We start from the raw sequence: 13,719 nt of genomic DNA on the forward strand, positions 1-13,719 counted from the left end.
CAACTGTGGCAAGACACGGGACACAATCCTGTCATCCAGGTTTTTTTTTAGCGTGAATCAACCCATGAACATTGCCTTTACATCACGTTTTTGGTTGCATAGGGAATCTGAGGACCAAACTTAAATCTTGCCACTTAGTGGAATTCACTCGGCACCAAAGTCCACTACTATCACATTCTTTTCTAAGCCCTAGATGGCTAGCTGAAGCTTCAGCTTTTAAGGTATAAAATTATCTGATTCCTAGTCCTTTGCCTAGGGATTTACTTTGCTTGATTTTCTTAATCATCAACTCGAAATGCTTTCAGAAGCTAAACTCTTCTTGCCTTGTTACCGAAAGTTACAGGGCAGGATGAGAAACTTTCTTAGCGTGTTTGACAACGTTTATTATTTATTGGAAACAAAATTCCTTTTTTGCCTTCTCAGTCCTTCAGTTGTTTTTACAAAGCAGATTCTGAATTTGATGTCAGGCAGCAGCTCAGGAAGGATACAGATTCTGAACTGGAGCAGCTCTACCTCTATGAATATGCTGCCAGTTCGGTGTCTCTTCTGGTTCATGACTTCGTAGGAAGCTCTCTACAGAAGGATTAAATATTCTTCAAAGTTACCTTTTCACGCTCTTTGGGTGAAGCTGGCTTTCATTTTAAGACCATCCAGAAAACACATTGCATGAAGTGGTGTAAGAATATGGCACCTGTTATCACTGAGGAAGCAGCACAATTGCTTTCTGAACTTGCATAATGGTAAGGAAAGGTTTGCCGTTGGGGATACCTGGTCAGGTGCTTTTGTGCTATAAATTCTTCAGGGAGATCATAGCAGTCATGTGCATCTAATACAATAGCTGTCAGCTTTACTCATGTTTAACTTGAAGTATTCCTGATCATGTAATGATGGTAAATCTTGTTCATAATCAAAGTAAAATGCAAAATTTCCTCTTTTGGTTCAGCACATTCACTGGGAAAACACTGAATAACTTCCTATAAATGCATGGCTAAGAAACAACCGGTGCTTCCTTATCACTAGGGACAAGCACCTATTTTTTATTCAGTTGTGGGATACACCTTCTGAATAGTTCTGGGCTCCTTAACACTAGTCCTGTGAAAGGTAAGCATGTGAAATGGGTATGGTGTGGTTCCTGGTGGCCCTTACATCCAAATCTTAGCCTCCTGAGGCAGGCTATTGACTGTCTTCTTCCATACTGCATCTGTGAGATCATTTCTCTTGAGACTGCTGCATTGCAGCTTGTGTTTGTAGCTTCTTTCCTGACCAGCATCTGGTTATGTTCTTTGCAACTGCGCTGTCGCATTGCCTCCATTTCCATGAAAGGCTAGGAGTGATAACCTTTGTGTCTCCGCTAGATACATGCAGAGTTCACCAGTTTCTCTCTTTTGGGATGAACTAAGGAATGGTATCTTCTGAAAATAAAAGAGGTGGATTGTTTTTTCTAGTTTGGCTTAGGTGGATCAAGTTTTGCAATGTATTATAAAATCCATTTTTGACTCACAGCTCCGTTCTGTTTCTTCAGTCTATCATTCTTTTCAAATGTCTCTCTCTCCAGTGGGATTTTCTAAAGCTTAAAGTTTTCGGGGGATTTCTTTTCCTAAAGGATGTAAGTCATTTCTGAAAATCCCACCTTTTAGTTTTCAACAGCCCTTCTCTTGCTCGGTCTAGGTTCTTTGCAGAGCACTTAGCATCATCGCCCCGTAGATTTTGTTCCTGAGCTTTCTCAGGTATCTTGACAATTGCCCTTTTCAAATAGCATGGTAATGGGACTTCTTCTTTTCCTTATGGGTAGCCAGAGCCTGTTAAATTTACCAACGCATAGCAATTAATGTAGTGTGTCTGGCTGTGTCATGCTCTGCAGAGTAATGGGTAAGAAGAAGTACTTGTTAATCTGTCCAAAAACTAAGCTGCATTTACCGTGAGACAGGAATGGAGAGTAACTCACGTTTGATGCTCTCTAAGTTTGTTTGGCATGGGTTTAAGACTGTCTGAATCTTAAGCTATCTGAACCTTGATCCAAGCTAGTTGGCTGTAGCTTAGTCCCTCACAATATTCCTCAATACCCTAGACAAATCTCACTTTCAGTATGACAGACCAAAGCCACAAGAACTATAATGTGCCAAAGGAAGAACATGAGAGATCAAGAATGTTTCCACAGTCTGAGCTCTCCTCAGGAATAAGATAATTGTAAGGTAAAGCGATGTGTGCTGCAGGGAGGCAAAACCCTAAATAATCCTTATCAGTTTTGGCTGCAAGAGAAACTTTCTGACCCCAGATCTAAAGACGAGTTTAACAGGGAGTATGTCAGGAAAGCACAGTAACCAGACCTCTGAGAAATTCTGTAATTACCATTTAGAGGATGCTGTCTCACCGGGGGCTAATTTCTTCCGAGAGGAGAGGAGGAGATGGGAAAGATCTATTGCAAATGATGTGTTGGAGAGGTGTGTGTGTGTGAATTAGCACATGCCCCTAAACCTGAGTTTAATATAATTCAGCAAATACAGCCAGCATACTAGTAATTAATTCTCCTTTCAGCAGTGCATCTCAGATCTGGTTAGTGGAAGACACCTGGAATCCCTGCTGCTGAGAAGCTCTAGAGTATGTTTTTCATAGAAACAGAGTAAATGTTACTGTAAGCACTTATGGTGAGGGCTCTCGATTAGAGTGTCTCCAAAAAAATACTGTATTTGAATGTGCTGGAAGGGCAGGGGCAAAGGGGTGTTGCCTCCCTCCTGACACGTAGGGAGGTGGAACTGGTGTTCAGCCAAGGACAAGTTGGTTCTGTGGACTTTTCCCGTCTAATCTGACACCAATTACACTAAATATAAAGATACCTTTGTGTTTCTGCTGCAGCTAAATGCTATTGCTAGAGCTATATGCAATTTTTTATTTTGATGACAGAGTAGATATTGCAGTGCCAGCTCATAAGGAACTAAATCAAACAGAGCCTCAATAGATTTAACAATATAGAAAAATAGATGGAGAAATCAGAGGGGAGGTGGCACGATATCATAGTTCGATTGCATATGGTAGTGTGGAATCACATGTCTTTAAAGCATGCACACATCGCTTAATTGTGTGGGCTGAGAAGAGTGCAGGTAGCGAGGGTAAATAAAATCATTCTAAGCACTAAGGAAATCATCTGAATGCAGAGCAATGCACAATCCTAATGTGTAAAGCAGTTTTCCACTAAAAATAAGGTCAGAATTGGAATTAGGGCCTTGTGGACTTCTGTGTTAGGAGTAACGTGTCTTTAATTTTAGCTTGCTTTCAAAGGCAATAGTACTTAAACTAAAGGGTGAGGATTGAGTCTTGCTGGGAGGAAGGCTGAAAAGAGCTCGTGGCCAGGGAGCTGCTTCACCGCGCGTGATACAGCTGGGGAGGTGAGAAGGATCAGCGCAGGCTGAGAAGGATCACGCGGGTTGTGTGGGAGCTCCATCACCGGGACGGAGCTGTGGGCTGGTAGTAAAGAGTGGGCAGCACGCCTGCCCTCCCTGGCAGCACTGCTAACTCGGTTCACTTAATGGGGTAAAGTTTATTATTTAATTATTTAATTATTTAATTATTATTTAATACCGCTCCGATAAATTAGCGTAAGAAGTCAAGTTAATCAAATTGAATGGAGATACTCCATTCAATTTGATTCAATTCAATTTCAGTTTGATTTTGATTCAAGTCCTAGAGTTTTACTTAGTGTTCAAGATCAGCACTTTTTATTAGTAGTGGGTTTTTGCTGTTGGTTCTTACTTGCTCTTGGTAATTTGTATGCTTTTAAAGTAATATTCATGGCATAAGAAGAGCTATGCTTTTAATACTTAAACCAGCTGTTTGCTAGAAGACCAGACTCTTTGGGACTGGGAGTGCTGTGAATTTTTTTTTTTTTTGGTTATTGCTCCCCAGGAGATCAACTAGCTGAAAATTTGCAAATGGGATAACTGGGGAAAGCTATGTTTTCACCTGAGTGTGGGAAGCAAGACCTGGGAGTAACCTCTGGAGAAGGCCACCTACACTGTAAATATGGAACGTGGGCCCTCAGTAGCAGAAGCTAGTCCTGGCTGTCACTTCTGTGTGTTGTGAGAGTTAAATACTACAGTCCTATGTCCAAGATGGGTGGGAAGGGGCTTGTTACAAATCAGGATGACGAATCTGAAATCTAGGACAGGATGAGCTTGTGCTTCAGCATATGTTTTTCAAAACGTCATCAACATAGTTAAGTACATTTAAAAGAAGATCTCAAATAAAAGAGCTTAATGAGGTGGTAAAGCTTATGATTGTTTTGTGCCCAGCTCCTCAAAGTTGATATATAAGGTATTTGCTGGCTTTTGTGCTAGATTCCATGTCTGCATCACAGACTCACTGAAGAGCAAAGCAGGGAAGGACCTTGTAGCTCCAAGAAGAAAAGGATGGTCCAGATTAACTTCTTGTGTGCTTTCTGGCAAGTGCATTCCATGATACACGTTGAATTTATGAACCATTCACGGCCTGGAAGGGGCCTCTCTTCCCTCCCAGCTCAGCTGTCCATGGCTTAATTCAGGTTACTGAGCAGGCAAGGTTGTCTGTATGCCCTGTGACTTTTTTGACAAAGGGACAATTGATGATTTCTCGTAACTTCACTGGATATGTGATACTTCAGGGCTTCTCCAGGAGATATACTTAAAATGCCCAGTGACCAGAACCACGTTCAAGGAACATTTACATTTCTTGCTTGTATGAGTAGGGACGTGTCCTTACCGTGTTTTAGTTCATTGGAGTTTTCTTCGCACTCTAAAGGGGAGCTTTATAAAGATATTCCAGCAGCTTTCTTCTCTCTGATTTGATCATTCAGGCACTTTTTAAAAAATGCTGTCATTAAAATGTTCACATTTATCATCATAGCCTAAATTAGCCCCAAGTAAGGAACCACTAGGAATCTAGGGAAGGGATCTGCTGGTGTAAATGGCTATCAACTGTAGTCTGAAGCCTCCTGCGATGGAGTTTGTAGGCTGTGGCTTGTGGAAAGATCCTCCTGTCTTAAAGTCAAGATTCTAAAGCCCAAAAGGGGAAAAATAAAATATACTTCAACTATTTCTTTTCCATAATATTTGGCCAGTTCACAGTGTATTCCAGCACTGAAATGGTGACAACTTTTTATTACTGATCTTTAAAAAAAAAATTCTATTTCAGCTTATGTGTGCTGTTTGGGATCATTTTCATTCAATTAACAAATACTGAATTTGCTACTCTAACTTTTATTTCTCCTTTGTCGCACAGGTTCTGCAAAAGATAAGGCAGCTTTGCTTTTGTTCAGTTCTCTGCCCCGGGGTTTGAAAGATCACTCTGTAGGCATTGAAAGTTAACAGCTCTGGGACAGTAAGCTGTATGTTGAAGATAGAAAACAAGGATAGAAAACAAGTTCTGTACTGAACTGCTAGCTTGTTCTTTTTTTTCTTCTTCCTTTTGCTATCTCTGTAAGCAGCCAGCCTCCTCTGAAGTGCTTAGGGAGTGCAGGTATGGTTGCAGCTGTAGAACCGAATAGCCTTTGAGGCTGGATTATTGCTCTTGCTCTTCTAAGATTTGATGTTCTTGGTAGCTGTCCTGCCATCCTAAGTAGCCACAGGGAGTTTGCGGCACTAATGAATGTTTTCCTGTGCCAGCTTCTCATGAATTTTGGCCATCAGCATATACTTTGTTTAAAGATTTTCTTTTTTGGAAAACATAGCTTGATAGAGTAAGTGGATTTTCATGTAAAAAAAACCCTGGGTCTGATGCAGAATTTGTATTCTCTTGAGAAAACTTTAAAAAAGAGGACTTCTTCTTGTTTTCTGGTAACACTTGAAAGCCAAATTTTACCTTCCAAACTAAACACGGAATCAAAATATCTTCAATTTATATTGGCATCCAAGGTAATATTTTTGAATTAACTTTCCCCAGGGAAACAAACCTTTGTTTCAGCAGAAGTTGCTGCCTTCTTAAATGCATCACTGACTAGTAGATAAGACTGAATAGAAAGGTATGAGTAATTAAAGAAATGAAACAGTGAAGCTCACTGAGGTTCTTCTCCTGCGCTCACAACCTTGGAGTTGGTTCTTTGAGCACTTAGAAACCTACTCAGTGCCCCACCATCCCGTAAAGGTGCTCCTGGTGTACACACCCTTACGCTGGGAAAGCAGGAGATTGCCTCACATCTCCTTTACGATGCTCATGACGGGAACCTCATGCTAAGATTTTCAGTGATCTACCCTAAAATGTCTCTACCAAAAGGGAAAAAAAAAAAGAAAGAAAGAAAAGCCAGTTTGGCAAAGATAGTGCAGTGGGATACTGCTCCGTTAACTTTCTGTTTGGTCTTTTCCTAGTATCCAATCTGAGAGTGGAAGATGAAACGTCACATTCCATCCTTCTGTCTCTGTATGAGGGAAAGTAAACCACGCACGCTAAACCGGAGAGGTTTCTGTCACAGCGTGCTCTCAGTTTTAGTGCCGAGCACTCCCTGGGTGCCTGTGTGTGCAAGGGTGACAGAACTAGTCAATAAGGGGTTAGAGAGGTGGTGTTTAATGGGCAATTATTAAGTACAATGCCTTTAATAACAAGCTTTAACTTTTGGTCAGCCCCGGAGGGGTCAGGCAGTTGGACTAAACAATCGCTGTAGGTCCCTTCCAACTGGAACTCTTCTGTTGTATTCTGAGTTAAAATAAGAGTTGAGAAACCAGTCCTGAGTCATTGTTTATGCAAGTATTATGCTCCCAGCCTACTAGTATGCTTGAAGGATTGATGTTTCTGGCCCTTCTTCCCTCCTCTCCCTTCAGAAAACAAGAAGAGCGAGTGCAACAAGTGCGTAAAAAACTGGAGGAAGCACTAATGGCAGACATTTTGTCACGGGCGGCTGATACAACAAAAGATATAGATGTAGAAATGGATAATGGAGATGAAGCATAAAAAGAAATCAGGTGAGTGAGATCTCATGGAGGCACGCGCTGAGGTTTACCCGTCTCGGCTTCTGGCAATCACTCGGCAGTCATTCGGGGGACAGTAGTGTGTCGCACACAAGCAGTCGTGCTTTCTCCCCGCACGGACGTTAGCCGACACGCGCTACATCGGCAGAAGGCTGGGGTGGTTTGGCGTATATAGACAGGAACATCTTCATGTTAAATGCTACGCAGAGCACCAAGGGAGGAAAAACCCATGGTATTCATCCTTTACGGAAAAGACCCAGTCTGTAGAAACCATTGCAGATGTATTTTCTGGCATTTAATACTTGATGTGAAACTGGGGTAAAGCAATCAAAGTAACTGGCCTTTTTCTATTCTTCAAAATTTAATTTAGTAAAATTGCATAAGAAGTTCCTGAAACTTTTCTATTTATTTTTTACATGGATAGTACCTCTACAGATTCATTTTCCAAGCCATGTTCTTGTATCTCATACCTCTTTACAGTACTGATCTGGTGATTTGCCAAAATCTTTTTTTTTAATCACGTGCAGAATAATGACGATTCATTCTGTTGTTTCCATTGAGCTCATAGTGCTCATTTATGAAAGTGCACTGCTTTGAGATCTGCCCTTTTCATAGGGAGTTAGTAGAAGTTGTAACAATAAAAAATTCCATCTAGAGATGTTTGTGTAATTTTAAAGGAATTAATTCCTTTTTTTTTTTTCCCGTTCTGGATTTACTACCCACAAGCGGAAAGAATATATCTATTTCCTATTTGACAGATACAAAGGAGTAAACTTTTGTACAACTATGAGTGCTGTGTTCAGGTAACTTGTAGACATAGGATGGACATTTCCTTGGCTTTACCAAGGCTGCTGAACATTCCAACCCGTAGCATAGAGTGGTAATTCCGTGACGTTTTGGCTCCCTCCTATATGAAGAAGATGAGCCCAGTGCGCCCAACAGCCAGATGGGTTTTTTTGCCCTCAGTATCCGGACTGCACCCTTCAGATAGAAGGGTGTATTGCTTGAGTAGATTCTTAGAATTAGAAACAAAATGTATTTAGAATGTACCCACCGACCCCTGAATGCTCATGTTTCTAACGCACAGTCATTTTTATTACTCCTTGTGTCAGTGCAACATAAAGGGAAATTTGATCTTTAAGTTGTGGACAAGAGTTATTTGCTACTTAACAGGCCAGTAATCTAGATGTTTTCCAGGCTACTGACATCTTTTAATTACTTTAAGTTACAGCTATTTACTATTAAACTCTTAATCCCTGAGTAATTCTCTTATGAAAGTCTAATTAGGGATAACTTTGAAGAGAAGTCAAGAAAAGCCCATTGGTTTAAGATGTGAAATTTCAAACCTTTGCTATTTTAGAATCAAATTGTCAATTTGAATTTTTTAATTTAGCATAAAGTAATTATCTTGTGGTGGAACCATAAATGTATTTATTTTTGCACTGGTACTGTGGTTCTCTGCAGAAATCGGTTGGATCCGTAGACCTTGAGTTTCATCAGCTCGGGAACTTGTTACCTATTTACATGTACGTAGCCAGCGTACGTGTAAACGTACATGTGTTGGCTATGGTCTATAAAACTGCTTTTTGCCCTGGTGGCTTTAATTATAGACTTGACCAAGATTTTTGAGTGAGTGGATTAATTAATGTAAAATAGCTTGAAAGATGCAAATTATTTTTTTTCCTTTATACTGATTAATGTTCCAGTATGATCTTTTTATATTAAGAAACTTTTTATGTACACATTATGCTGTATTTAAACCGCAAGAATTCAGGGAGTGATTGAAGGCCGTACTGAAGTACCGCAGAAGCCCGAGTAACGTGCCAGGAGGGGGTGTGGTGCAAAAGGCTGGATGTTAAAAGCGTGTTACGTACGCGGGTTGTGCTTAATGCAAAAGGAACTAGGCATCTGTGGGACTCTTAACGACTGAGTAGCTACTGACATTGTATTAATTTTTTGTTACCCACTTGTGGCGTGCTCTTAATATAGAACTGAAACACAGCTCTAACTGCTCCACTGAAGTAATTCTAATTAATGCAACCATCAGCCTTTACTTTTCCAAAAGGGGTTATTTCTTTCTCTTTTGCAGGTACTTTTAACTGACTTGTCCCAGGAGGAACTTCCTAAAAGACAGAGGCACTTTCTCCTTCGGTCTTTCGTTATAAGAAGAAACGGACCCATGCACATTTATATAGCTTTCTAATAGCATTAAAACCAATGCCTTTTTTAGACTCCTATTTTTGATGTATATATCTTATTTGAAAAGCAACTTTATTTTGTGTCCTATGACTTAAAGTCCTTTTTTAAGTATCGAACGTTACCCTTAATCTAAAGCTGAGCTTTTGATGCCAGGTTGCAAACCTACTGGAATTATATTGCCTGTACTAAATATTTGTTTTTCCTGTGGTTTTTAGTAAGGATGGATCAGGAGAACAGAATGATTTCCCAATTAAAGATTATTGTGACTCTGTATATAAACAGATTTTTATACCTATGGGTGAAAACACCTGTACATTCTTCCATCCTCACTGTAAAGATAAATAAATGATTATATTCCAAGCAGTTGAAAACTTGTTGTGTTGTGGATAGAGTAAGAATGTCCCTGCTTATATTTCAGTGTTCCCTTGGCCAGATCCTGGATAGGCTGGGAGAGGCGTGTATCAGCAAGTCCTGTCTTTGCCCAGAGCACTGCCGCAGGAAATCTCTCTGAACTCGGGAGCAGTTGCGGATTTTTCAGTCGAGGTGAAGTACAATTGCATATTTCCTCTGAGAAAGATGACTGCTAAAAATAAGTAGCCAGCCTGACTTTGTAGAGTTCTGCTTTGAGGTCAAAGTGAGACTGGAAAGAAAGTGTCTTCAGTGCAGAACGCAGCGGGTGCCAAAACTTGGACTTGTTTCTGTCTTCCTGGACAAAGCAGTTAGGCCATCAGGATGGCCTACGGTGCTGCAAACGTTTCTGCTAAGGAAGTTGGATCTTGCACAGTTCATCACAAAACTCAGAAATAATCAAAAAACTGCCCGGGGTTCGCTTAACTTCCCTGGAGACTTAAAGACTGAATTGCCCAGCAGGTCAGAGTAGTTCCAAGGTTAGAGTAACATCCGCTTCTCTGCGAGTAGTAAGGCATCCTACTGCTCTGCAGCCCACGGTAGGAGAAGTTTTCCATCGCCTCCTGAGTTTCCTGTCCTTATGAAGCTTACTTTTTGGGAATATAAGTATCTATTGTGTAATAACTGATGAAAGAGTTCACGAACAGGGATGTGAGTGAGTGTAGCTGTACCATGCAGTCTCATTTTAGGGATGAAAGTACTAGGGCGTTACTCTTGACGTGGCCGCATGTTAAAGTGCAATAAAACCACCGCAGAAGTGACTTTAAAAGGCTCTTCCCGATTAAAACATTCCACGTAAGAGCAAAAAGCGGATACAGCTCGTTCAGAAGAAAGGTCACTGTTAATAGGAACTGTTTAACCGTGCCGTGTAGTTTTTTGCTGTTTATTACACCAATCTTAACACTTCATGTCCTTGGGGCCAGGGGTTTGTCCTGGTTTTGCACGGAAAACCTCCAGTACTCCATGTCCGGACTGTGCTGGCCCCGATCGTGCTTCACACCTCCCACGCAGATGCAGAAAGCCACGCCGGCGGTCGTAGCTCCTAGGAAATGTTGCAGCTTAGAATGGAAGGATTTTGGGGTTTTACTGGTATTTTTTCCTATCTGGAAATCAGCAAGACCACAGAGAGGGAAGAACATCGCTCCTGGGCAACTCCTGCTCTTACCTTTTGAACAGTTAACTGGTTAACTGGTTAACTGCTGGTGGGGATGGTGGTGGTTACAGGTTATTCAAGACCCAGGATTCCACATCTTGGCCCCTCCTCACCCCTCAGCACGTGCTAACCCTCATGTCATGCACTGCACGGGGGTATTCCTTAGGCTCCCAGATAAAGCTATTCCCCTTTTGAGAAAATAATCCCAGATTTTGGGGCCAGAGAGGAAGCGTGGCATGCTATAGCGTGGTGTTTGGGTCGTGACCTGCGACTGGAGAGACTTGGGATTGAGGGGCTGCCTGAGAACTGGTGGGTTTTGGGGAAGGAAGGTGAGATTTAGGGTTTGCTCCTTCACAACTTGTAAAACATCATTAAACAGCAACTTTTTGGGGTCTTATTTCTCTCTCCCACAAAAAAAAGAACCCTAGAAAAAAAAAGGGTTAAAGGCATTTGCCTCTGGGCGTGAAAAAATAGTGACCTTACCTGTTCTGCCTGCCTGCTAACTACAGCGGGCTGTCACTGCAGGAGAGAAAACGGGAACAGACTCTTCAGGGTCCTTGTCCACCTCACTGCTGCTGGGAACAAGCTTGTTTCCCTCGGACCTCGGCCGGGCAGGGTGCCGGAGGGGATGCTCTCCGGTACAGGACTGTGCCGTAGTCCAACTGAATGGGAATTTATCATTAACAACCTTCGTCATTCTTTCATGCCCTTTTGTTTTGTACAGAAGCAGGTGCCCAAACGAGAAAATAGAAATGATTCAGTTCCATGCTGCGTAGTGGAGCAAATCGCGTCAGCTTTTGAGGCAGATGTTGCTTAAAAATAACACTATAGTCTTTTGGGGGTGCTAAAATTCTCTGCTAAAATACACCTCAATGAAATGAGCAGCTGCTTTTTCATTGACTTTAGAAGAACCTAGGTACACGCTTTCGGTTTTGTTTTTACACCGGAAAGATTAGCTTTTTCCTAGGTTTTATATCAAAAGTTTGACGACTTCTGCATTAAAGCTGAGCTGGCTTCACTGAAGCATCACTGGTTTTATCTTCGGTGCACTTCCAGTGTTAGGAGCTGCGTTCGGGTGCTTTGGGTGAGAGGTCCAGCTTCACTCTTAACATCTGCACTCGCGCCTTGGTCCCGAAATCAATTAAATGTTAACGACCCAGTGGTCCAAACGGGAGATCTGCTTAAAAAAGGGACACGTGGCAACATGTTGTCAGGGTCTGGGTAGGGATGTTACCTATTTTTTCCGACAGAATACCAATAAATTGGCCAGACAAGATGTCCAGGCGCTTGCAGCATCGCAGGCAGATGCCTGTCCCGAGCTTTCCTTAGGGAAAATCCTACAGATTTCCCAATTTGTGCAACGAAAGGGATGACTACCTCCCCCCGTACCCGCTGCCTGAAGCCTCTGCGGGGAGAGAGGCAGCGCAGGAGGCGAGAGGAAGCAGAAAGACGGGTCGGGCGTTTTTCCCCCCTGCATCCCGTGCAATCCCTTCCCCGGGAAAAATCGCTGCCTCCCCCCCGGCCCTGGCCCTGCCGAGGATGGAGCAATTGGGGCCGAAGCCTCTAGAGGTCGGTGCTGCTCAACCAATGTGCCTGGCTGCTGCCTGCATCCCGGGCAGCGCGGGCAGCGCAGGCAGCGCTCGTCTCAGGCTTGGACCATTCCTGCCTGTCCCGCTGGTGCAGGCAGAGCTCGCAGCGATCCCCCCCCACCGGCGTGGGACCGGCAGAAGGAACCCTGGGAAGAAGAAAAATATTTATATTATTTTATATTATTTTATATTTATATTATATTTATATTCTATTATATTTATAATGAGTTTATCCTGCCCGCAGAGCAGCCGCGGCTCCCAGGGGTGGCTCAAGGAGAAGTACCGGCAACTAGACATCAGCAGTAGCTGAAGGCAAATGTGTCGAACCCCTCTTTTCCAGTATTTTCCGGAATTATGATCATCTGATTTTTGTGACCTGCGTATTGACTATTCTGGGGACGTGCCGTATAAGTCCAGCTCTAGAAATGACGCTGTAATCCCAGTTTAGCATCACTGCGGTACGTGTTCTTGAGTACGAGGCGGGAAAGCCGTCAACCAGTTCCCTACAAAAGCCTACAGGAGGGAGGAGGATGGTGGGTGGATGGTCAGATATGCCAAAAGCTTCAGCTCTGGGCTTAAATGTCCCCGTTCTGCTGAAATTCCACTAAAGGACCTCGGCCCTTTGGTGAATTTGATGCAAAGTACATTGAGGTCTAAAAATAGAAATGTTTGGAGAAATACAAGGCTTTACCGTTTCAATTAACTACTGCGGTACGCAGAGTTTGATTCCCAGCCCTTTGAAATCAAGGAGAAAAAAAAAAATCTGTTGACTCTAACCGGCTTCAGCAGAGGTTATTTTTAAAGTCTCTGGAAAGCAAAGCAGTTCTTGATTTAAATCGAGCCGCAGCACATCTCCAAAGAGCCGCATCCCGCACGGCGACCTGCGCTCTCCTGCTTTCCCTTTCCCGGCCTTCCCGCTGCTCCCTGCTAGCGAGGGCCGGAGTCTTCCCACCGCCCCAGCCACGATGAAAGCAGCCATAAACACGTCATTATTTGCACGTTAAACCCTAACTGTAATACTAATAAAACGTAACAATTAACATTCAGAACCTGCTCATGCAATTGCCCGGTGACTTACACGATGAATATACAATAGGACGGTTGGCCAAGATTTCGGCAGATTTTGATCGTTTCGTTGGCACATCCAGTTGGAAGGAGCCTCTACGACACATCTGTGCTTCTGCAGGAGTTCTTTTTAATTTGGCTTTTTAGTTTGCAGGGAAGCGCAGGGATCCGAGCGTCCTGACCATCAGTATTTAGTTCTCGACCGAGGTTTTCAGGAGTTCAGTCGCACCCGAGCCAACGACACACAAGTAACTGGTGCAGGGTCTTAACGCTCGCTGTATTTTAAAGGGTAGGTGCTTAATATTTTCCGATGCCCAAAGTCTTCACTGGGCCTCTGCGAACAGATTGAAGTGCTCAGCCAGTAAACTGAAATGTT

General features: G+C 42.7%; 1 protein-coding gene across 1 annotated transcript in view; it reads left to right on the top strand.

The window, feature by feature from the left end:
- Window positions 1–9,499, top strand: part of MBD2 (methyl-CpG binding domain protein 2) — a 40,778-nt gene extending 31,279 nt beyond the window's left edge. The window contains exons 6-7 of the mRNA XM_054809477.1: window positions 6,783–6,923; window positions 9,019–9,499. Coding sequence (XP_054665452.1) covers window positions 6,783–6,912 — 130 coding nt within the window. The 3' untranslated portion in view covers window positions 6,913–6,923; window positions 9,019–9,499. The remainder of the gene's footprint in view (window positions 1–6,782; window positions 6,924–9,018) is intronic.
- The last annotated feature ends 4,220 nt before the right edge of the window (window positions 9,500–13,719 follow it).

This window comes from Grus americana, chromosome Z (genome assembly GCF_028858705.1).
Source record: "Grus americana isolate bGruAme1 chromosome Z, bGruAme1.mat, whole genome shotgun sequence".
Lineage (NCBI taxonomy): Eukaryota > Metazoa > Chordata > Aves > Gruiformes > Gruidae > Grus > Grus americana.